The following is a 25,175-nucleotide window of genomic DNA, read 5'->3' as shown; positions in this document are numbered from 1 at the left end:
TCTGTTAGATAATTAAGCCGTTAAATACATGACTGAAATCAAATTCCAGCCTTGAAGTACAAAAGCAAAATGAATGAAAATGTTGAATTTCAAATATGTTTTTAAATATTTTTATTTCAGCAACAATCTCTATCAACAAAAATATTCCTGCATCCATGGCACAGATGCTTCATAAGCTGACGCTGGTCATCCTGTTCGCCGTTTACAGCATTTTCAGCATCCTTTTCCATTTGTTTCGACTTTAGCAATATATCCTCATGGCTACAAGCCGCATTTATTCGAGAAGAGACGAGTCGCGAATACTCTGTAGCAAATAATGTTTTCGATCCTCGATAGTCTAGCACAGCGCCACAAAAATAGCAAGTACTTTCAATAGGACGATTGTTAACATCATGTAAATTGAGCTTGTTGTCGAACATCGCCATAAAGTCGATTTCGCGGTCATTTAGGCTATTAGTGCACGATGTGGTATTCGAAGACGGCTTAGGTACATCCAGTTTATCACCAGTACGAAAAACTGTAAAGACCGTTGACGGGAAGCTCTGCTGAAGGTTGTCGATGAATTTCGCTGTTAAATTTTGTAAGCTGGGCTTGTCTTGGAAAAACTTCTCGGGTGGTAGGAAGTCCAATTTTGTCTCACAGAATCGGATATAGTTGTCTATTTCATCTGGATTCAGATCACGGATTGGTCTCAATAGTTTAATATCATCGCGATCGTCGCAGAAAGCAACATCTTGAGACAAGGAACAGCCCCGACCAAGTGCAACATTGGAGAGCAACGTTTTAGCAAGATCAATGCCGATGTCTGACAGAAATACGTAACTGCAGTTAAGTGTTTTAGCGATAGCACGATACGTTTGTTTACGAACTTGTTCCAACAAATCTTGCTTCGATGTTACAGATCGAACCGCGTTAAGCACGTCCATCAATCGCCGTTCATCTTGTTCGAAATCGATCGGAGAAAACATACCATCGTGTTCTGCTGGTAACTCGACGCACTTCGACGATCCGCACACTGTGTAGTATGCTGGAAAGCTTTTGAATTGTTTGAGAACGTTCAAACGCTTCGATAACAGTTCTACTCTCGTTGAACCTGCTGCACTGATAAAGTCGTCATCGGCGAACAGCAGAATGGGAACTATTCGCAGCTGTTTGAAGGAATCCTGCTCTAACCCGAATCGAATCATGTCGAGAAGGGTTACATTTTCTTGCGTTCCATTAAAAATAACTAATACACGGGACCCTCGACGGACTATTTTCGTCGAGCCTAGCGAGGCTCGGAACTTATGGCGGACGTAGTTCAAAAAGCAAGCACGACATTGCGGTTCCTTCAGGTTCAGCTTCAAGACGGCCAGTTCTGTATTGCACTTTCGGCACATCTCGTTGGGCGCTAGTTCTGGTGTTGGAGTGTCCTCCTTCATTCCATGCGCTCCACCTTCGTCTCCAAAATCGTCCTCAACTATGCTACACATTGTTTTGATAACTTATATGCTGGAAAACACTCTTCACGTTTGCGAAACTGATACGTTACCGGTGGGGCTAGTAACATAAACAAACAACAAAGCACCATGCTTTCATAGCTTGTCATTCTGACAGATCGACGAACCAAAATAAATGTAAACAAATTCTCCGGTTTTCGAATTCCGCCGGTCTCGAAGAGTGTTCTATTTATTTGTTTTAGACTGCTTATTTGTGATAATTGTATACAGATTTTTCACAACTTTTCACAATGCTCTTTCGCGCATTTCACCGTAGACTTCACCGAACGCTACGACTTCTGGGTACAGACGCAAAGGTTCCACCCGTCGGCACGGAAAAGGTTAAGGAACTATTGGAGAATGCAGCATCCTTTGAAGACATCAAATCTTCGAACGACGATTGGGCCACACTTCCTTACGTTGCTGGAACGTATATTTCTCGTGATCAATCCAAAAAAGCCATGCGGCCGAAACTCGATCCACGTGAAACCAACATTATTCTATTCCCCGGCCAGGGGGCACAGTACGTGGGTATGGGCTCGAAGCTACTCAAATTTCCTGGCGCCCGCGATATTTTTGCTCTTGCAAACGAGGTGCTTGGATACGATCTGTTGAAAATATGTATAGAAGGACCTAAGAGCAAACTTGATCAAACGAAGTACTGCCAACCTGCCGTGATGGTCACCTCACTGGCCGCCCTTGAACAGTTGCGTGAAGAGCGGCCGAACGCTATCGACAACTGCTTTGCAACGGCTGGTTTCAGCTTGGGCGAACTGACGGCACTCGTTTTCTCTGGTGCCATACCCTTTGACAAGGGTTTACGGTTGGTGCAGATCCGAGCGGAAGCGATGCAAATTGCGAGTCAAGAAAACAAGAGCGGAATGGCCACGGTACTCTTCGGAGCCGATGGACGAATAGGAGAGGCGTGCAAAGAGGCTCAGAATTGGTGCATCGAGAAAGGCATAGAAAACCCGGACTGCCGAGTGGCGAACTATCTCTATCCCGGCTGCAAGGTACTGGCCGGCAACGAGGAAGCACTACGGTTTCTCGAGGCGAATCAGAAGCGTTTCAACATTCGCCGCCTGAAGCGACTACCGGTGAGTGGCGCGTTCCACACGGATTTGATGCATTCGGCGGTGGAACCGTTTGCAATCGCGCTGAAAAAGATTCGCATTGAGGATCCCATCATTAACGTACATTCAAACGTGGACGGAAAATGCTACAAAAATGCAGGACACATCCTGGGGCAGCTGCCGAAACAAATCGTACGACCAGTAAAATGGGAGCAAACGTTGCACATTATGTACGAACGAAGGCAGGGCGAACACTTTCCTCGGACGTTTGAGTGTGGCCCCGGGCGAGGATTGAAAGCAATTCTAAAGCAGGTTAACGCAAAAGCCTGGGATACGGCACTGAACGTAGAAGCGTAACTCTTGGGGGCTCCTTAGTATATGAGAATCAATAATTAGGAAAATAAAAAGGTTACTAATAACAATACGAAATCAAGCGTTCGAAATCATTATTCCCACGGTGAGGGAAAATTTCAGGCTCGCCTTACTATACGGACGACCATGTACAACAAGCATTCGAAACCGCCTTAGAAAAGTTGCACCTCACAGAATCTCAATATAACAAATATAATGAATATTATCAAACTATCAGTTTAGCAAGTCATCAAATAGCTTTTCAGGTTTTGTCAGTAGTAATACCAACTTGCCATTGATGAAACCCTATAAGCCAACGGCCAGTTGAACAACAATGACCTACGTGACAATATCGTTTTTAATACTTTTATTTGCATCACCAGTGTCCATTCCCGTATGTACATTGGCTCCAGTTTACTCCTGTCCTGTCCTGGCTCATTCCCGGGGAATACCGTGTTCACCCCATAGAACGTAAAACATTTAAACGTATACATCAAAAGCATACGACTCGTTTATACCCTGTGCGCCAAACCGGCGCTTGTCCTACGCCGGCAGCAAATCGAAATCATCGTTCACGTTCACCATCGGCACGTACGTTTCGTCGATGATCGGCTTTGCCTTGAACTCGCAGAGCGAGTGTTCCTTCATCTTCCATTCCCAGTCCATCTTCTGCACCGCGTGAAGGCTCTCGGCCTCATTATGATGGCGCAACAACATCGCCTCCTTTATCTTCTCCCACTTGTCGTCTACGTCCTGCAGCCAGCTGAGAAACAGGCGTCCATTGTACCGGCTGCGTGCGTTTCGATCTTTTTCCTCTTGCTCGGGCGTGATTATGTTGTACACCTCCTCGTCCTTTAGGATCGTGCACACGGAAAAGGGTAACGATTGGTTGGCAAGGGCACGTGCCGCCCGTCCATGTACACGGAGAATCTCCTGTTCCACTGCCAACACCAGCTTCTCCTTCTCGACGATGTGCTGCATGCGCAGTTTGTGGCGTTCCTTCTCCTGAGCCTGGAAGAGATCCTTCAACGACACCGGAAGTGTGACCGGGACCTGTACGTTCGGTTCCGACGGCGTCTTGCCTGCCAGTGCGTACGTACAACGGTTCATCAGGTAGTCTTTGAAGCCCTGTGGTGGCTTCGGTTGTACCGGGAAAAGGCTCTTTTGGCGCCGTTCGATCTGCTTGCGGATGTTTAGGTACATCTGGTAGCAGTTTGTAATCGGCTGATCGTGTGGATGCACATCCGGTGTTTCTTCACGAATTTCCTTCTTCTCTTCACCCGTTACCGTGCTGCCACTGCTACCGGGTCCGGCCGTTGTGGCTGAGGACGTTGACCCGGATGGTGCAGTGGCGGAAGATGCATTGACCCCGGTGGTACTAGCACCTACGGTTGAAGCGGACGAGGTGGACGATTGTTCTTTGCTCGTTTTAATCTTGCGCTTGCGCGGATGGACGGACGATTCCGAAGTGGACGACGAAGACGACGACGACGACGAGGATGAGGAGGAAGAGTTGGTGCTTTGTGTCGCTCCGGAAGCGGATGTTTGCGACTGTGCCGAACCAGACACCGGTTGTCCACTCGTCGTCGATGGCCCACTAGTAGACGAGGATCCACTCCCGGATGGTCCAACGTTTGCGCCTGATGCTCCGGAAACCGATGACGTTGTCGAGCTATTTCCTCCGCCACTTCCACCACTCCCTGTGTTGCCGTTTCCTGTACCATTACTGTCGATCGCACCACTGTTGGAGGCACTGCTTAGCGATCTTCCGCCCGCAGGACCACCAGCTGACGATCCGTTTAAACTGGAAGGACTTTTTGGGTTCACACTTCCACCGGAACCCACCGTACCACCGGTGGCTGCTGTTCCGTTGTCACTCTCACCGGAAGCTGCAGTTTGCCCGCTTGCACTACCGCCAGGACTATTCGCCTGGCCGGTTCCGCTTTGTGCCGAGCCACCAATCGCTGGTCCACCATCGGCACCATTTGTCCCGGTGGAAGACGCACCATTGGGACGTTCCGCCGAATCACACCCACTGTTGGACAAGGGCGATGGTGAACCACTGTTGCCCGCTTGTTGCATCTGTGGTGAGGAATTGTTCGAACGATCGACCCCCGTAGAGGAACCATCCTTCGTAGAGCTGCTGCTGTTGCCACCATTTCCACCGCGGTGTGAGCTGCGCAGCACGCGCTGCTGAGTACGCTCGTCCTTTGTGGTGCCCTGGGTGGGATTTTTCTCATCCGAACTCTTGGGATCCGCTGGACTGGCACTTCGTGATGATGTGCTTTCCTTATCTCCCGTCGAATCGTTACTACAAAACAAAGAGAAAAAATAAGTTCAAATTCGAATGGAACGGAATTTTCAGGCCACCATTTTGAAACCTACCTATTCGAGGATGCCACCACGTACGGAAGCGCGGCATGGTTTCTCGTCGAGGCGTTTTTGCCATTGCGCGTATTGCCTCCCACTTCCGCGTCACACGTTGCGTTTTGTTGCGGGATAACGATCTTCAACGGTGGAACCTTTGGGCCACCTCCGGAACCACTACCGAACCCAGAATCACCGCCACTCTTGCCACCGGTGGCATCATCCGCACCACTGGCTGTGGCCGCGCTTCCACTCTCTCCATCGCTGTCATTGCTGCTGCTCGTACCGGAAGATCCACCCTTTCCGCTGGATGACGATGCGCCTCCCGTAGACGACACGTTGTTCCCTGCATTTGCTCCCGTGCTGGACGATGCACCGCTAGCTGCACCATTTGCACCCGTACCCGTCGAAGTGCCTTGTGTGGGTTTAGGACTGGCACACGGACTCTTCCGGTCCAGGGCATTTTTCGTCGAAATACCTAGCGTTTTTGATGTCGACACACCGGAAGATTTGGTGCCCTTTTCCTGCCGTGGGACTGACCCACGATTGCCTACACTTCCGCTTGATTTTCCCCCCATCGACGACCCCGAGGAAGAGCTCGTGGATCCTCCAGATCCGCCAGAAGACGCGGAGGCATCCTTAACGTTACCACCACCAAGCGGATCGACGTCCTTACGCTTTTTGCGCTTAATTTCATCTTCGTTTGTCTGTCCGCCATCGTCCGTGGCATCGTTTAGCTCGGAAAATGGCCGCTTCGGTACGCCGGAAGTGGATGATGACGCTGCAGCTGACGTCGTCCCTCCGGTGCCGTTTCCGGATGAACCACCCGTGTTCGAGACACTGCCACCGGGTCCTGACGTGTTGCCTAGTGCTGATCCACCTGCATTTGTGTTGCCACTCGTGGTGTTGTTGCCACTGCTGCCTCCGCTTCCACTTCCACCACCACTGGCCGGTTCGTGATCAGCACTAACCGAATGTGACCCTGTTCCAACGGCACCGGACGAAACCGAGGACGATGATCCTCCACCGTTCGTTTGGGTGTCTTTCTGTGGCTCGCGCTTTTCTCCCACTTCCGGTGCGGTTTGTTGCTGCGTCGCATGTCCGAGTTGTGATTGTGCTTCATCGCGGGATTGTTGCGATCCGCCGGGGGCTCCTCCTGTCTCTCGTGACGTCACGTGATCCTGCGCAGTGCTCGAACCACTCTCGTGATGCGTTCCGCCGGATTGCTGCTTCTCGTCGTTTTGCTTTTCCGACGAGCCTTTTTTACTCGCACCCGTGCCACCGTTGCTACCACCACCACCACCACCACCGCCATCTTTCTCATCGCTCGAACTCGAGCTGGAATCCTTCGGAGTTGATTTGAACTCATAAATGTCGTCCTCTTCCTTGTCCTTGCCACCACCGCCGCTGTTTGAGTTTCCCGTACCGGCACCACCCATGCCAGTTACGACCGCACCCGTCTCGCTGCTGCTGCTCGCGTCCGTATCCTGATGAGTATTACTTCCGGTGGTGGTGCTGCTGCCGTGGGTTCGCTTGCTGGAGGAGCTCCCCGAAACACCACTCCCGGGTCCGCTGCTGCTGCCACCGGAATTACTCCCACCACCACCGCTACTAGTGCCACCTCCACCACCACTACTGCCACCACTGTTGCCGGCCGTTTCTGAGGAGGATTTCTTCAAATGCTGCCCGTGGCGCGTGACGGCATTGTCTGGAAGAACGGGCAAGAAAATAACACACAAGATCTGCTATAATAATACGTTTTATTGGATAGCATTTACTACTACGTGACACTTTTATGCAGTTCGTTGTTTTATGGCCCTGCCATCGTGAAATCCGTTGCGGTGATATGAATCACCATGCCACCCTTAAGCGGCAACCCCTCTCCCCCTTTTCACACGCCCCTCTAGCAACGCCGTGCAAAATCTTTATCGCTAAATATTATTTATTTTCTTCTCCTAAACCGGCCCCCACCGATAAGGGAGTGCTAGGGCACAGGATTTGTTCCGCACCGTTCGCGAGCGTGTCGCGCAGAAAAACCCTCAAGTAATGAGGGCAAACAAACACGCGGCGTCAGGGTTGGGAGCCAATTTCGCGTGAAACGCCCCAAGAACGGGAGAGACGGGAGTTCGATATACAAGCAAGCGAGCGCTCGATGCGATAATATTTGCTCTATTTGAGCTTTTCCTTCCACCGAACAACACGCTTGGTGAAAGATCGAACGGGAAGCAAAAAAGGTTTAATATGCGGGCGAAGTGGCGCAAACTTCACCGCGCACATGCCATGCATTTATTTGTCCGATATGCGGGGCTGGGACGAACACACACACGCACGCACGCACGCAGCATAGAAAGAGGAAGAAAAAGACCGAACGCCGCCGCCATCAAGGAACCATTCATTCGCGTGGGTCCCTATCCACCCCCCTTCGAGAGGGCGGGTTTTATGATATCACCCAATCCATGATTTCGTTCGAATTGCCTTTTTTTTTTGCTTGGTCCTCTCGCTTGAGTCACGCTCTATTTTCTCGCCGGCTCAGCGATCCGCGCCAGGAGTTTGACCTCGACCACATGGGGGGTGGAAGCCAAGCCAAGGAGGGGTAGTTTATTGAGATGCGCCATCACGGGGTTTGTGCTTCATTAAATCCATCATAAAGCGCGAGCCCCCGGGGTCTATAATTTGGTCAGCTCACATCAATCCCGAGCCGGGTCGGATTCGCGGAAACGGTCAAACCGCGGGCGACTTATTGGCTTTTCTGTCATTCAACGACCAGGGAAAATTATGAGCCTCCGCGATCGTGGCCGTTTAGGAGCTCAGCGGTCTATTCAAAAGGAGCCTAAAGCCGAAACAAATGATTACTATGCGAAATAACGCATTTTTAGTATCGGGCGTTTTATATTTTCGTTTACGTTATTGTCTTGGCGGCATTTATTTTTTAAATGGAAACCTTCACCGCAATAGGGAAATAAACCTCAAACGTGCTGTTTTTGCAATCTCTCGGTTAGATGAGCGCTTTGGCGAAGATTAAACTGACCCTCTGGCCCTACATTAACGTACGTTAGTAAGTAAGCTTCCCGTAAACGACGCTTAACGGAACACGGTTTACGGATGTTCAAACCCCGAACCCGGTGACTCATAAATCAGCCCCCACCGTACGTTTACGGTTTCGAACGAAAATTCGTCAATTTTGCACGACAAGACCCACAATGGCGACTTCAAAAAACGGCGGACCGAGTTCGGCGTGGACCTTTTGAAGCGATCGCGCTTCAAAACGACAACAAGAAGATGGTTTGTGCTCGCAGCAGAAAACCCTCGAGTTGGGAGCGGAACCGACGAGGTTGGCCGGCGAAGGGAAAGACCTCCGGGTTAGGCGGAACGTGTGCAGGGCAGTCGTTCTTTTTTTTATGTTCGCCAGCGACCGTTCCGAGACAACAAGCAGGACGAACATGTTTTGGTGTCATTTTCCAGATGGCTCGAGCGCACGCTCAACACACCGCAGGATTCGTAGGTCTTGGTTTGAGAGGACTTGGAGGCGAGTACCACACCTCATCTCGTTGTCCTCGTGGCTCTTTCTATCGTCTCAGACCCGTTGTCGATACTTTTGCGATCGAAGAAGGTTTGGCAAACGAAGCAGGATGCAGACCAGTACGGAGGACGCAGGAAGCATTTTCTTCTGAAGCGCATTTGAAGCCGGTCTGGTTTATTACCTTTGCCCACCACAACAGCACTGTCGCCCTTCGTGTAGAACACGGACGCGAAGGACACCAGAGAAAACATAACAGCTACAAAAAAAAATAACACGCGTCGCGACAACGAAGATTACACATGGCAACCATTTTGCGTGTTTCAAATTGCCCCAGGAGCAAGGATATCTTGGGCGCGTAACACGAACACCATTCCTCTTTAAACGATTCCAGGAAATGAGAGCAGAACACACTGTTTTCGAGCGCTTTTGGAGATATCACTAGCATCCATCCTTTCTCAGACGGTGCCTTTGGCGTGTCGTTCGAAAATGCTCGAAGGATTATCCATCCCCTTGCACCGGAACATGCTTAATGTACTGGTTTGTGGGTATTTTACGATTACGGATTAAAAAAAAAACAACGTATCATTAAATTTACCACTCGCTGTGAAGCGCTCGACGGCAGAACAATCTCATTTAAGACCACTGCAGTCGGCAAATCTCGAACCCAACGCGAGTCCTTCGCTCGCGTATTCCTAGCCAGGACGAAGCGCCGACGTTCGCGTTATTGAAACGGATCACGTTGGGAATGGGGGGGGGGTGGTATTGGCGCATTTTTACGGCTTCCCCAGCTGCAAAAGAAACATTTGCATATTTTACGATCCTTTGGACGCTGACCGGCGTCTTGTCTCCTTGTGCATGTGATGCAAGCCCCAAACCGATGCATCAGGACCATCGTCTCGATCTGTTCGAAAAGCTCCGAACGGAGCTTTATAGCCCACTAAAGGTGTGCCTGGCGTCAGTTGGGGACCTTGGTTCGCTTGCGTCGTCGGCAGGATAACAATAACGAGTGTTCTCATTCATCTCGGCTATTTCGACATGCTGGCATGGTCGGGCGACGGATTGGCCGGACGAGTTTGGTGGGAAGACGAGAGAAAAAAAAAGTTTTACCGTCACTCCACCCGTCGCGGTCCGTTTTTACGACACACAATTTTGCACAAATTAAGCGCGCCGCCTCGACGCTTCGATGGCGTAAAGAAATGTGCACACGTTGGACATCGGATGGCACGGGAAAGGCAGATGAAAAACTGCGCCACCGGGAGCGTAAAGTGAAGGCGAGTGAAGAATTAGAGAAGCTAAAGCCTTTGCGTGGATGATGATGCATCCACGCCGATGGGAATAACTCCGATTTATGACGGTTCCTCCACACAACCGGCACACCAATGGAAGCAAAAGTAATAATTCAATTTCGTTTTATGACCCGCGATAGTTGCGAGACACGGGATTTGCATGAAAACTGGGACCGCAACGAACCCAGGGTGCACGAGAAGCGGCTCCAAGAGCAGTCAAGAGTTTTATGATAGAAAATTTGTTTCCACGCTTTTTATCGTCATTAATATTCCTCAATTATTTTTTTTATTTTTGCTTCCTCGTTGCTTATTTTTGCGCCAAAGCACCACGAAAGCGTAGCAAAAAAAAACTCTTCCCGTGCACATCGATTTGCTGGTAGGTGAGTGGGAGTAAAAATTGAATTAAATTGCCAGCGCGTCAACTTAATAGGGTGAAAACGTTCGATCGATAAAATAAAATGGCGTGCGTTTGCGAATCTCCATCCCGAGTGCTGGGGTTGTGGCACATCCTGAGTCGCCATTAGGCCACGACAAGAGCGAGCCTTTGCGCTCGGCTCAGGGTGCACTGTAAACAGCGATTGAATTTAAACATAAATATCGTTCTCGAGACATCGCGGGATGGCGGGAAGATGACAAAAAAAAAACGATCACTAAGCACATAATCACCCCCTCTCTCCCTCCGTAAAGCCCCAAGGACACGGTGATGGGGTGGGGTTGCGAAAATAAACAAACAAACATTAGGATGCGCTCCAGTTTTGTGTGAAACGAAACGTAAAACCAACCGACCCTGGCCAGACACAGCTTGCCAGAGAAGCTTGACGACAAAGCACTTGTCGCGCCACTAGCAAGCGGACTTTGTTCAAACCCCAAACAAACCGTGGTGGGAGTCATTTGCTTCTTACGCTACTTTTAATTCCCATCGAGCGTTGTCGTGCTCTCGATGCTTCTTGGAATGTGTTTAGTTGGGAAGTCCACGAGACGTGGTAAGCGGTCGCTATTTTTTCTTTTGCTTGCTTGCTTGCTTACGTGCTGTACAATTGCCACCATTATTTCCACATTAACAAACACGCCGTTGGTTGGTCGACTAACAGAGCTCCATTGGAAGCAAATATACGAGTAGTAGACAATTTTCCTCTCTCCCAATTAAGTGACTTCCCAAAGGAAAACGCGTTCACCCATTGAACAGCTCGATTTATGTGAACAACGATTGGCGGTGTTTGTTTTATGTTTTTCACATTGGTTTTGTTTTCCACAATGCAAAAAGAGGCAAACAAATCACGGGCACATCTTCCGGTCTATTGCCTTCCATTCCAATCGGGCCCTTTTTGGGGCGTTATTTCATCCAATACCACAGCCGAATACCTTTATCAGACCTTTCGCTTTGCTTGTACAACAAAAATTAAGCAACGATGACCCCACAGCGAGATCGAGCGTGGGTTCACCGCGAAAAGTTTTCCCCAACACCTCCGCGCAAACCCCCCACCCTCCTCTTGGTGATGGTGGTGGGGGCATAACTTCGTCTCATGCGCGTGAATAAAGCGAGAAGGTTTCCTTTTGTGGCGCTCGCCCGCATGCAAACCTTCGCACACCATATTCATCCGTGATGAATGCCACGAGCGAGCATAAAGCATGCAAATTTAAAGCAGAAAACTTTGCCAATAAAACAAAAGTATATTAAGCAAACTTTGGAAAACCCCTCCCCCCATCGGGGACGCGAGGCACGGCGTGGCGAAAGCAGCAACAGAGCCCATCCTCGCGCGTTCGCATCCTTTTTGGTTGTCCTTTTTGTCTCACCGTGCGAACACAATGTCGATTGGGGCAAGATCAAGCTCTTTGTTCTCTCTCACGCGCTCAGATATCGCGCTCCATCTCTTTCTCTGACTTTATCAATGTGTTATATTGTTCTCTCAACTACACTTGCGGACCTTCCGCTAGGGATCTCGCTCCCATCTAAAGGCAATCTCAGTGACACGCAAGCGGCTCATTCTCATTGTCGATCCCGGGACCGGCGAACATCGAGGGCAAGAGGAGGTGGGATGGAGGGGTCACATCCGAAGGGAAATTGGCCACAGCCGAGGAAGCTATCGTATGCCCAAACGCTCGCGAGATGACGCGCGGTGGCCATTCGCAATAAATCACACTTCATTATTATGACGAACTCACACACATTTATCCCAACCGGCTTCATCCCCCTTGCTTGTGTGTCCTTGTCTGGCATGTTGCCTCCCGCCCTCCGTTCGTTCGATTTGATGCGTTTTCCCTTGAGCTAATTTCCCTACCCGCCGACACGCGAAATTAATGTCCAATGGGCCGCCGCCTCCGCCGCCGCTTCGTGCGCTCTTTGCCTTCTCTAACGCAATGATGCGAAATCACGCTTTCGCGAGGTGATTCGCTTCGTGGTATTTTAGCTTTAGATAGCGACACGCCAACATCGCACTGTGAATTAAACAGGGGTTGCTGCTTTGGCTGGCAGCTTTGTTGAATGCTTAACATACAAATGAGTTCGAGGTTTGATAATTTAAACTCTCGAAAGGGCGATGGAACCATTTATGCCCATTGCTTTCTAATGTAACGGGGTGTGACAAATGTGCTGTACATTTGTTTCGTAGTTCCTGAACTTCCATTCCTGAAACATGAGCCCCCCCTCATCTCCGCGGGTTGTTCTTCTCAACCCTGGTTCATTCAAGCGTGGCGTAAAACACTTAAATCTCAACATTAACCGTTACCAGATGTTCCTCTGAGACTGTTTCCATGGCGGTGCTGTTGACGATTGTGCATTCGGTCCACAAAAACTTCCCCTGGGAGTAATTCAAACACCCTAAAATACTCCAACCAAACCTGAACCAACGATGGACACGTGAGCAAACGCGGACACAAGGTTCCTGCGACTTTTCGATGTGTGGCAAAACACTAATCGAAAGCGAAACATGCGGTAAGTAATACGGCAAACATCGGGCACCATTCGGTAAACTGCCCCACCGCTCTGGTTGATGTGCCTTATTATCCCCGCGGATGCGGATGCGATGAAAAGCGGCCGCCACGTTCTGACATCCGCAAAGGAACCCACCGACGAGAGAGAGAGAGAGAGAGAGAGAGAGAGAAAGAGAGAGTCTTGCCTTCGATTCAGAGCTCGTCGTCATGCAATAACTAACCCCACTGCCATGGGAAGGAAGGAAGGAAGGAGGGACATTGGTTAAAATATGTAACGTGCTTGGTGATTTTTCATTCCTTGGCGTATTTTTCCTTCTCCTCTTCTCAGCGAACGTTTTCCACCCTGAAGACCCCCATCCCACGTGTGCCTGTGACGATGGTGGGGATTTCTTTTCTTTTCCGCCAGCACCGTGGAGTTCCTTCGTGTCGTCACTCGGGCAAAGCTAGTCCGGGGACCTAACCTTCTTCCGTCTCTTCTCTTCACTCGCTGACCATCTCGAATGGAATGGATGGAATGCACCCACGGTGTGGTGGGTTGATGTACCTTCCGGTGTTGCAAGTGCAGTCCACCGTTCGATTGCGGTTCGGTGAGACGGCCACATCCGAAGGAAACAGACCATAAAGCAGCGTGAACAAGGAAGGGGGGGGGGCAAGCTGGCCCCGGTCTACTTCGTGCGCTTCTTTGGCAGCGATAATAAAATGGAATTAAATGAAATCGAGACCGGAATAAATTGGCACACACGACCATGGCATCGGTGGGTCCATACCAGGGTCGGGGAGAAGCGGTGGGGGGGGAGGTGGTAGGTGTGATGGGTTCTCGGAGCGATAGGATGGAGGGTTTGGGGAAAAGCCAAACACTTGCGGCAGCAGCAAGGAGCAAGGAGCACCAAAACACACATCCGAACACATTGTATTCGGCGCGCCTTTTCTCACACTCCAGCACACACACACATACGGGAAGTTGTCCCTGACACGGAAATCGCCACATTTGACCAACAGAAAGAAAGTATCACAAATAGTGCACATTTTGTTACGGAAGAAAAGGCAAATAATTCCAGCTGCAAAGAGGCAAAAGACGGGAGAAAAGCAAACACACTGAATCGCTTTAATCTTCTAGCACAGCTTTGATGTTGGCATGTTTTTAGAGAACATCCACTTTCGGCATGTGTTAACTGAAGGAAGATACGAATTTAAACCTGCACAAACAATAATGAAACCTTTAAATAGCTTCAGTTCGCGTGGGGAAAAGGTATGGAAATACGAATTGTCTGCGGCCCATCTGGTGTTCAATGCATCGTTGGAGCGCTAAATACCACACTTTGCTATTCTTATAACAAACAACATTCTTTAATCTTCTTCCGCATGAAACATAGCAGATCCAAGCCATGTTTTGAAAGCAACAACCAACAATCGAAGCGTCTTGTTAGCCACATATTAGCACACTCCAGATCAACGCCTTTTGAAAGCGTGAAATTTCTCAACCATACACGAATCTGCTCTGTTCGCTCCCGTTCCAAACACCTCTACGAGTTTCCCACCAACGCAGAACCCCAAAAACCACGAGCTTCAACCAATTGTTTCACTTTGGTGCTAATGGCAAACGCATCTATCGCGGGTGCGGTTTTTCGCGCATCGAATTGCATACGAGCAACCGATGCAACCGATGCACCAGCAAGCAAAATGCAACCGATGCACCAGCAGCAGAAGCATCAAACCCGTCCTCCACTTGACCGGTGGAATGGCTTTTCCGACTCCTGCTGGACGGCAGGGCAACAAAAGCATCATTACAACGGGCGAATGGTGACGACAAACCACACAAAAGCAGTCACACGGGCACCTCTCGGAGCGACTATTTATCGCACCCCTGCATGTGTGGCCACCTCTTTGGGTTCGCTTTCTGGCGGCCCTTCAGTGAGGCCCTGTTTTGCAGCCTTGATTAAACAAATATGCACCCCTCCCTTCTCCGACTTCTCGTGCGTCCGGTTAAAGGGCGGTCCAGTCACGCTGGATGGCGGCAAAGGTAAAAGCATTCCATCCAATGTTTCCACATCGCCTCGCCCCATCATCTCGCGTACCGTGGCGCCTGCCTGGGAGGACGAAACCGAGTGAAAGAAAGACACAACAAGCGTGTGTGCGGGAGTGAGACAGAACGATCCCGCCGCTCGAGCCACCGGTCCTTTTCGCTAATCCGAGCACATGAAACCACCAAAGTAGGGTGCCTTTGCGTCGTCCAAAACCCAAAAGGGTGCCCTTGTTCTCGGTGGGAAGTGAACGCGCTCTCTCCGGACCCCGTGAAGGACGGGGGGGTCAACAAGGACTTGGTTGAGAACTGGAGCACAGATGGAAGGGTTTTAACGTGGCAAAAATGAATGTGTAGTCAACCTGGTCAGCCGGTCCCGATCACATGTCAACTTAAGGCGCCTTCGTAGGGTTTAAAATTGCGAAAATTCGCAAGCTCCTGAGGTGCGTAGGTTAATCTCCAATAGCAACTCAAATGGAAGGTTTAGTTTAGAGCTCCATTTCCCAAAAGGCCACAGAGCACACTTATGATAGAGGTTTAGGTTTAATAAAAACACGTTTTTTTTCGTATTTACTTCAAACAACTCGCTGTAAAAGGCCTCAAAAGGTATAGGGAGTGCCATAAAAGCGCCACTACAATTGAGACCTAATTCAAGCACGGCGCCATATTGAAATGGTTCGCGCCCTTCCGTCTTTCCGGAGCACATTCCGCACTCTTGCCACTTCCTGATCGATCTGGTCCTGAACAACTGTTTCAATAAAAGCGCCAGCACAGCTGTGTCTTCTCGCTGCTCTTTCCACCAGTTGGGTGCAGACGATTAAGTCAACAGCACCTTCATTACGTCCTCCGTCGGTACGATGCAACTTGCAACCGGGATGCACCCGACGCTTCGTGTGCAGCAGCTGCAGTTAAGCCTTTAGTGCAGGTATCAACGGCTCGCGCGGGCGCACGCGTCCATTCTAGCAGTAAACACTTCAAAGTCCACAACAATTAGATGATAATAAAGTGAAGCTGTGCAAACTGTGACCACCGCCACAACTGCCGCCCGGTTTGGGACGTTCATAATCGCCGCTGGCTTATCAACCTTCTCGCCAAACTCAGGCGCTTTTATATACATTAGTCTCTCTCTCGCTCTCCCACTCTCGGTAGGAGGTCTTGCGGATGATTTCGCGCTATTTACCTTTAGTCTGCGATGCCGACGTCACACCCGACGTCGGATCCCTTGGCAGGGGGTGGTGTTGTTGTGGGGCGAGAATCGCGGCTGGTGCTGCTCCACCACGGCGCTGCATTTTGAAGGACGAAATTGGCCGATTTTGGGTGGAAGGAAGATTTTGTCAATTTCGCGAACAGCTTCAGTTAAGCTGCAGAGGATGCAGTTCTTTGGAGGCAGCGCTTTTCTAGCTGCTGCGGACACTTGCAAAAAACCACCACCAACACCGGTGACGGTCCATTCGAGTGTTGGTGCTGGATGTTAGGGGAGGGTTTGGGTTGGAATTTTAGTCTCACACACACACCCGTGGGCACACACTCACGCCGGTCCTTGACACGCTCGTTGACAACGGTACCACCACAAGTGGCGCCCGGGTGTAGTATAAACGGACGACGAATGCACTCTGGGTGCACTAATGCTGCTGCCCATTACAAATGTCACACTAAGTCGCAGATTCGATTGCGATACGCGCCGTACCGAGCACTGGAACATTGGCGAATTGGTTGCACAAGCAAAGCATTCGACGGCATTAATGTACGTAATGAAATATTGGTTTTATAGCACTGCTAACAGCTTTGGAGAAATTTGTATACACAACATTAGTAAACGATATACGCTGGAGGCCACTAAAACCTTTCTCTCTCTTTCGCTCTCATTATATGGATGTTTATGTAATACAAACGGATGGTTCGATAGTCGATAGAAATCTCGATTAATAACTAGATCCTTTCCACTGGATCCGTAATCGATTGGATAAAATATCAGAAAAACAAAACTCGTCACATGCTTCCGGTGTGTCCTTTTTTCACTAGTATCTCCTATTCGCTCCATTTCTTCGTTCTAGCATCGACCAACGCCCTGCTTGTGTCAATAATTTCCCTTCTTTTACTTCATCATCCGATATGATGGATTTCCTCCCACCCTCGGGCTGGTTTTCCACAGTTCCAGTTTCAGGTGGCAAACCAGCAACAGGTACAACACAGCTTTTTCGATCAGCCTTTTTATTATCGGTTCGGCTATTTCTGTTCGATAGCATCCTGTCCCTGGCAGACGGTACATCACCCCCGCCCACACCAAGTTACGCCCCCACCTTCCTTCCCTTCCCAACACAGTGCTGAATCAACAACAAACGGTGGTCGCCTGGGTTTGTTACATCACCATATCTCTACAAGCGGAAAAGGTAAGCCCCGGGGACCGATCGGGGACGCAAACTGAATCGCAATTCATCGACCACCGTTCAGTCATCTTCTCCCTTCACTGGGAAGGGAAGTTTCGCCAGCTTGCACCGACCTGGATTCATTCGAGAACACCTTCGAACGGATGGATCTAGCGAAATTGTGCTCCTTCAGGGACGCTCCTGACGAGGAGCGCGATGGAGGCGCAATAGGTTTCTCTCACACTAACGCATTTGGTGGTGGTGAAGCCATGCAAAAGGGAGCGTCGAAAGCAGTGCATGGCCGGCTGAATAAAGGCCGGATTGACGATAGCTTCGGATCGATCTTGATTAACATCCTTTCCTTGTAATCGCTCGTCCGGTCTAAGATTCACTCACCGTACGTGTTTAAACTAATGAACACCCGGAGAACACAAACGGGGTGTTTTAATCATACGACACATCTGCGCGACAGCCCCATTAGTCCTTTTGGAAAGATGTATATGCATGGATGTAGTGCTACACCACCGATATCGCCAGCAAACTTCTGCTTCTGGCTGAAATCGCACCTGCGATAGGCGAATGGAAATAAACATGCCACTCTATCCACTATCAATTAGTCAAGATTATGTAAAACACAACAACCCCGTCCCCGTTGGCAGTGCAATCGGTACATTCGGATGCACTCGAGCGACGATGCGAACGTTGTGTTTAAGCTCTCACCTTGGGTGTAGAGAGGGGAGAGGGGGGTGGAGGTTCATTTGCATTTTCCATTCCTCCTTCCCCCCATCGAACACTGACGGATGGGTTTTTTTTTTGCGCCAGTGGGCTTATCAAAGAACCGCGTCAGGAAGTTGGCGTGAAAACGAACGTACGAATGGGTCAGCGTGGTGGAAGTAAGCTTTTCGAATGCAAATAACGATTCAAAATTTGTGGTATCGAAATTCTGGCGTACTTTCGAATGCAAAAAATCGAAACCTTTACATAATCGATAGGTTCAACAGCACTTAGCCTAAGATTTGAAGTTATCAAAATATAACAAAAATGAAAATAAAACCACATGGTGTCCATATCGGTTGGAAAAGCAAATACGCCCGCATTTAGCCTCGGGGAAGGCCATTGCACTATTGCATCTCTTATTACACGCCCATAAACTAATATGAAATGCTTTCCTGCTCTAAGGAGCTCTAAGTGCTCGATCGTGACGACTCTCTCGGATAGTAGCAACATCTTCCGAATCTCGCAAACCATGCGGTGGTGGTGATGATGTCTAACTCAGACCTTAGACGGTTCCGTGATGCATTCCACGACCGCACACACCAGTGCAGCAGCGGCAACCAACACCACCAACCATCCTCGTGTGCAGCCGCTTCGAACTGAATTCGAGCCGTTCGTAAACATTATTCCTTCGGACGAAAATAAACAGATAAACAAATGCAAACAAATAAACTTCCTGTGCATTTGGTGGCGTGACGTGGCGCGAGAGGAGAATAAACGCCAAGAACCTCCACTTTGAGGTCGGCCAGCTAAAGCTGAAGAAGCAAAAGCAGCAACAAAAAAAAACACGTCTGGCGATAGATACAACATCAAGCATGGTGAGGGAAGAGGGAAGGGAGGTATGTCTCCAAGCGAGGGGCAACATTGGAGGGTAGGGGGAAAATATACATCGAAATTGGGAGCAAATAAAGTCAACCGAAAACTGCACACAAAACCGCATTGCGATGCGACCGAGCGTGCGATATTATCGGAAAAGGATCGCAGGATCGTACGCGCCACCAATTGGAAGCAACCCCCCTGGGTGGGGGATGTTTGCTGTACGATGAAAAGGGGATAGCAACCCTCCCGCCGGAGGGGGTGAGTTGTTGCGAATCCGTATGGCGGCTTTTCCAAGTACCACTAAATGCGCAGTTTTGCACGCGCGGTTAAAACTGCCACGCAGCAAACTGTGCCTTGTGACTCAGATGGCATAAATAGAAAAAATAAATAAAGAGATGGAAAATCCTCTGCGGACGATCACGTACGGGAAAATACGCTACGATGCAAGATGCAGCCAGGTGAAATGGTACAACCGTGTTGCACATCTGCATCTGACCGAACGTGGGTGGTGAATGCGTGAAACAACTGCTGTAACTGTTATATATTTTCGTTCTCTCTCTCTCTCGCTCGCTCTCTCGTATGGTGAACCTCCCGCTTGAAGGACTCTCTATCGCCAACGCGCTCATCTGAAGTACTTCCCACTCAGGACATGGGTTACATCCGGTTGAAATTAACTTACCGCGTAGCCCAGCATGGGGCGGAAACGGAAGTAACCCCATAACGACACTCGTCCTAATCGACGGGCAAGGACATTCGCATGTAACGGAGAGCTCGTTTGGCATAGTTTCAAAAAAATGTGAAACGCACGCCAAACAAACTAACGATAAACAATACGTGCTGACAGAGGCACAAAGTGTGCTTCAACTTTCATATCTACGATCAGATCAATTTATTATTTCAAGCGAGAGAGAGAGAGAGAGAGAGAAAGCGAGGTAGAGAGAAAGAGCAACAACTGTGTTGGCGGAAAATGGTGGAGTTATACTTAGCATCACCAGAACCACACCACCGAAGCCACATTTTGGCCTTCTGTACCCTTTTCCAAGCGTCCTGGGTGCGCTATTTGCTCAGCTGGTTTTGCTCAATGTTTTAAGGTCGTACCTGGCCCTCATGGTTGATGGAAAATGATCGGTGGGAAAGTACCCTTCGGTGAACCATATGCTGTTGTCCCGGTCATGTTAGTGCGCGTGTTGTTTAGCTGCTGCAACAGCATAGATGTGCTTCGTAGAATTAAACGATAAAGACAAGCACGTCATTTCTAACGAGAGGTCTCCCCAGGGGATATTCCTTTGATGCGAAATGGGATATGGTTTGTTTTTGAAATCGGCACCAACTTTGCCTGCAAACACGCGCCGTTTTGGTGTTTGTTTTCTCACTGGATTTCCGGATTCGTGTTATCGCAAACAAAGCGTGATAAAGCGGTGTAAAACTTTCAATCGTGCCTTTTTTACCAACCAAGTAGTTCCACTGGTTGGCGTTCACTGAGGCATCTGGGAGGGATTATTGCTGGCGGCGCGAATCATTAACGACTCAAAAGTACTCACAAGTAGTTGAAGAATTTGTGCAAACTACGAAAAAACACGAAAAAACACGAAAAATTTACTAGTTGATTAAAAAATAGATAAAAATAGTGAAACTTCCACGAAGCAGTAGTAAAGGAATAAGCTACCCCTTATCAACCTTTTATCCCGCCACTCGAGTGGGTTAAACATTCTACTGCAAAACTTCTCCTTCATCGTTTGTTAATAAGCCACATATCAACCACGCTAATCCATTGCAAAACCAAAAACACAAACGGCTTGCAAATTCATTCCCATTGGAGTGAAAACGTTCCAATTTGCACTTCATCTAAGCAGGAACGAGGTACCATTTCCCTTCCATCTTCTAATCACGGGCAATTCAAGCCAAATCGTGGGCGCCGAGGGAGGATTTGATCTTGACACAATCTGCTAACAATAACACCCTCACTCTCTCTCTTCTCGCCGACGTTTCTTTCTTACTCGCACTCACACGATCGTTAGTGGTACAAAAGGGGGTGGCAGGTGGGTGGGGGGGTGTCGAATTCGAGAATGATAAACGAACAACCCCCATCAACCCCTATATTCATGGTTCTCTCTCTCTCACATACACTTACTCATACACATCAGTGAGCTTAGTACATCCTGCACCGGCTTCTCGCTCACAGACTGTTTCGCTTTCTCGCTCTTTCGCTCTCTCGCTCTCTCTAGTATAAAAGGGGTGAGTACTGGCCGGTTGAATCAACCCCTAAGTCGAGACGATCGCAGAGCCAGTGGCACTGGTGGCGGGGACTTCATACTCATTCATCATCACGTTAAAATAAAGTGGTGATTTTGTGTGGGGTACGAGAAGATGCGTACGATTGGTGTGGTGGGTTTATCGGATAAGAGACACAGAGAGAGAGAGCCATTGCGAGGTGACATTTGAAACAAAAGGAGGGAAAAAAAAACAACCCCTCCACACACACACACACACAAGCGCTCATCAGCAGCAGCTGTGTACGGGGTTTTATTTCCGCTCACTAACGCACAACATACACACAGAACGGGAGAGAAATAGCACGAGCGAGACGGCAATAGATAGGAAGTGAATAAGGGTTGATCTGAGAGGGGACGTGGGGGCGAAGAGGGTGAGATTTGGAGCAGATGAGAGATGAAAAACAAAATGAATGAACGGCGAACGCTCTCTCGGAGAGTGAAAATGCGTGGTGTAAACAAAAATTGCCGCTCTCGCTCTCTCTTTCTCTCTCACGCACACTGGTGGCGGATGTTTTCTTTCTTTCGTATGATCCTTCACTTCCACGGAAATTGCGTTCGTTTTTATTGCTATCGGAAAATGAGCCCGACTCCGTAGTCTCTTCCTCAGGTAGCTACGCACGCACGCACGCACGCACGGACGCAATTTTTCAATGGGTTTGATAACTCTGTGTGCGCTAACCAACAATATTTTATCAAATTTGTCATAACCATAAAACGTAGCAAAAATTCGTCGAAAAGGATTTTCAAAATCGCTCGCACAACACGAACCCGACGTGAAGAAGGATAATAAGACCGCAACCGGGCACGTACGGGTATCGTGCAAATTTTAACCAACGAAACAGTGATTCACACTCCATATATAAGCACAAGGCCCGCTTGGTAGCAAGACTTGGAACACCACCAGCCAAAGCGATGAGAACAAGCTAAGGAAGAAGCTAAGCGCGCGCCGCAAGTGATGTTCAGCTCTTTTTCCTTATTTTTTCTCCTCGAAATCCTCTCCCACCGGTTCCGGTTCGCGCGAGGTAGGGTAGTTCCACCAACCTTTCCCACTTCGCTTGTTCACCGAGAGACAACAACAACAACAAGAGAGAAAAAAAACCCACCCTTAGAACGCGCCCTCCTCTCTGCCAAAAGGGGGTGAGCTACTAACCTACACCACACACGCACGCACGCACGCTCGAGTAGCTGGCACCTTTCTTAGCCAGCAACTTCTTGCGACCAGCCTCAGCTGGTGATGCCACAACAATAAATGGTAGTGGTCGTGTGCGGGCAAGCAGCAGCGTACACCAGTAGTGGTAGAGCATCCGAAAGCCACCCTCGTAACACAATAGAGCATCCCCCTGTTGGGGCGCGAGACGTTGCATGACAAAAGCCGAATGACATTTGGATCGTGCCGTTTCGCTCTCGCAGCTCGCCTGTCAGCGTAGTAAACGTAGCCACCCTGCCCGCGTAAGTAGTAAGCGGGTCTGTCTCATTAGGCCCGAGAGGGGGTGAATTAGCACCCCCTTCCCAAAAACAGGGAGTGGGTGGGTGGGTGGGTGTGAAAGGCTGTTCTCAAAAGGTGCGAGAACAACAGGGCGCGTGAGTGAGAGAACGGCGGAAAAACTCTGCTCTCACTCCCGGAATGGCAGGAAAAACAATTCGATAGGTGTTTAGATTAAATCGCTCGCTCGCGGAATGAAGTAGGGATCATCCCCGAAACGGTAACCGGTCGTTATGCTCTTGCTGCCTTTTTTTTTGGTTTAATTTCAATGAAGAAAACCCCCCACCAAAACACAGCCAAGAATACATGCAAAGGCGCGCTTAATGAGCAAAACTTTAACGAAATCAACACTTTTAATGTCATCCAGGGCCGAAATAGAAAGATGCCACCTCTCCCCGGGGGCATATTGGTTGGTGGGAGGGGAGGAGAGAGAGAGAGAGAGAGAGAGAGAGAGAGAGAGAGAGAGAGAGCATGCATGTGATAGATGTGTCTTCTTGCAAAAGCTTTTCCTCTTCCGACGGCGGGGGCCCGTTTCCTATTGCGCGCTCTTCCCATTTGCGACCACACGAAAAAAAAACCCCGTCAAAGAGGCAACTTCTGGATGAATTATTACGCTACCAAGTGGATACGGCTGCATAGCGCCATTATTCGCGAATTGCAAAAATCACGCTCTCTCTCTCTCTCTCTCTCTCTCTCTCTCTCTTTCTCCGGTTGATCTCTCGTTCGCTCTGTTTCGCAGCTTTGTGAACCTATTACATGCATATATTTCACACGTCCGTCGCTAGCCGTTGTTACGACACGGACCTGTGCAGGACGGAGGAAACATTTTACATCTCATGGAAATGCGCGTGTTGTGTGCTGTTGTGGAACTGATCACACGAGAAAACGTCGATGGAAAGATAACCCCTATAAATGTGACTATAGCATACACGAAGAAATGCGGCGGATTTTTAACGACAACAAAATGCTCGTATTGTGGTGTTTCGGAAACAATTTCCCACCATAAAAGATACAGTTTCAATTCAACCCTCTTTCCGGTGGTGTTCATTGATTGAGCTAAACTGGGGTCGGAGAGAGGGCGGGAAGACCACGAGCAGCAATTCTCTACTCTTTATCCGTTCTGTTGTGGTTCTTCGTTTTAGGTGAATGAACCATTCCCTACTCGCGTAGAGCCCTTCGCAGTCTCCCATTACCACCCACTCGAGTCCCTTCGTTTCGTGCCACCAAACGCCAGCTGAACTAAAGATGAGACCCAACCGTTAGCCGGGCTGGTGTTGCTGGTTGGTATGTAGGAAATGGAACGCACGGAAATGGGTGAGAAAAAGAGAGAGGAAGAGAAAGATAAAAATTGAGCGGAAAAACTGGAAAGAAGTGCCCATACGAGACACACCGCATGGTAGCGCATAAAAAAAACGATGCTACACATAATAAAGCAACGAGAACAAACAACATCAACAACGATGGTAGAGCGAAAGAGGGGAAACAACAAAAAAAGCCACACACTTGTTCCGAATGCTTGGTTTCTTTCCCAACTCATGCACAACACTCGCGCACTAGGAACTGATCCACACGTTCAGCAGGCTCGCCGCCGTATCCTGAAGCTTATTTTTGCGAGCTGGACACACGTTCGGGGAAAACAAAAAGGACGTGCGCCGTTGACGTGACGATAACAAGGTGCCTCCTCCACCCGAGGGGGTTTGCATTGCACACCGATGCACACGCACGCACGTACACACACTCCACACGCAAACTGCAAATGACGCTGGTGATCTTCGGATCAGCGCACAAGCACAAGCGTACGGTGGCTGAGGATCCTTGTCCCACTGATGGCAAACGATAATGACATATCACATGCTCCTCAACGCGATGAACGCTGCCGTCAGTGGACGTAACAAAAGCAAAACCCAAAAAAATATATATAACAAACGCACCAATGCGCTAAGCGAAACAAGCGCGACGGAAGCAAACGTCGACGAAACGCGGCGTTGAAATTGAATCTGGTGCGCGGCCGCCCGGAAGTGAAACGGAAAACGGGCCACAGCAGCAAAAGCGGAACGCCGTGGTGCACGCGCGAGGAATGCCGCAAGGAGCAGAGCGACCCGCGAGCTTGTGAGATGAAGCCGGCTTCACTCGCGAACTGAAACACACAGAGTAAGGGTATCCAGCCGACCGTACGGCGGTTTGTGCGAGCGAACGAGAACGAGTATGACACCGACACCGTAGAGAGAAGCTACGAGAGAACGTATGAGAGACAGAGAGAGAGAGAGAGAGAGCGAGAGATGGTGACGATTTGTACACAGAGAAGACCGACGACGATACGCGCGTGAATGCGCGAGAAAGCTAAAGCCGCGAACGCGAAACTAAGGACGTGCGGACAGTTGCGTACCGTGGCGCGTACAGTTGTCGAATGAATTCCGCGGTGTCGGTTCGAGTG

General features: G+C 49.4%; 3 protein-coding genes across 3 annotated transcripts in view; 1 reads left to right on the top strand and 2 right to left on the bottom strand.

Annotated features, from left to right (window-relative positions):
• Positions 1 to 116: 116 nt before the first annotated feature.
• On the bottom strand, positions 117 to 1,472 carry LOC128724814 (cytoplasmic tRNA 2-thiolation protein 2). The gene is made up of 2 exons (XM_053818536.1): positions 466 to 1,472; positions 117 to 363 (listed from the first exon to the last, which is right to left on the bottom strand). Exons 1-2 carry the CDS (start codon positions 1,470 to 1,472, stop codon positions 117 to 119), a joined length of 1,254 nt encoding a protein of 417 aa, XP_053674511.1.
• A 257-nt stretch (positions 1,473 to 1,729) lies between these two features.
• On the top strand, positions 1,730 to 2,908 carry LOC128725817 (probable malonyl-CoA-acyl carrier protein transacylase, mitochondrial). The gene has a single exon (XM_053819589.1). It carries the CDS (start codon positions 1,730 to 1,732, stop codon positions 2,906 to 2,908), a length of 1,179 nt encoding a protein of 392 aa, XP_053675564.1.
• Positions 2,909 to 3,272: 364 nt separating this feature from the next.
• Positions 3,273 to 25,175, bottom strand: part of LOC128725815 (uncharacterized transmembrane protein DDB_G0289901-like) — a 29,766-nt gene continuing 7,863 nt past the window's right edge. Inside the window, exons 5-6 of the mRNA XM_053819587.1 lie at positions 5,288 to 6,977; positions 3,273 to 5,213 (exon numbers count right to left, since the gene is read on the bottom strand). Coding sequence (XP_053675562.1) covers positions 3,446 to 5,213; positions 5,288 to 6,977 — 3,458 coding nt within the window. The 3' untranslated portion in view covers positions 3,273 to 3,445. The remainder of the gene's footprint in view (positions 5,214 to 5,287; positions 6,978 to 25,175) is intronic.

The sequence above is a fragment of the Anopheles nili genome, chromosome 3, assembly GCF_943737925.1.
Source record: "Anopheles nili chromosome 3, idAnoNiliSN_F5_01, whole genome shotgun sequence".
Lineage (NCBI taxonomy): Eukaryota > Metazoa > Arthropoda > Insecta > Diptera > Culicidae > Anopheles > Anopheles nili.
This window is presented reverse-complemented; position numbering and strand designations above follow the sequence as displayed.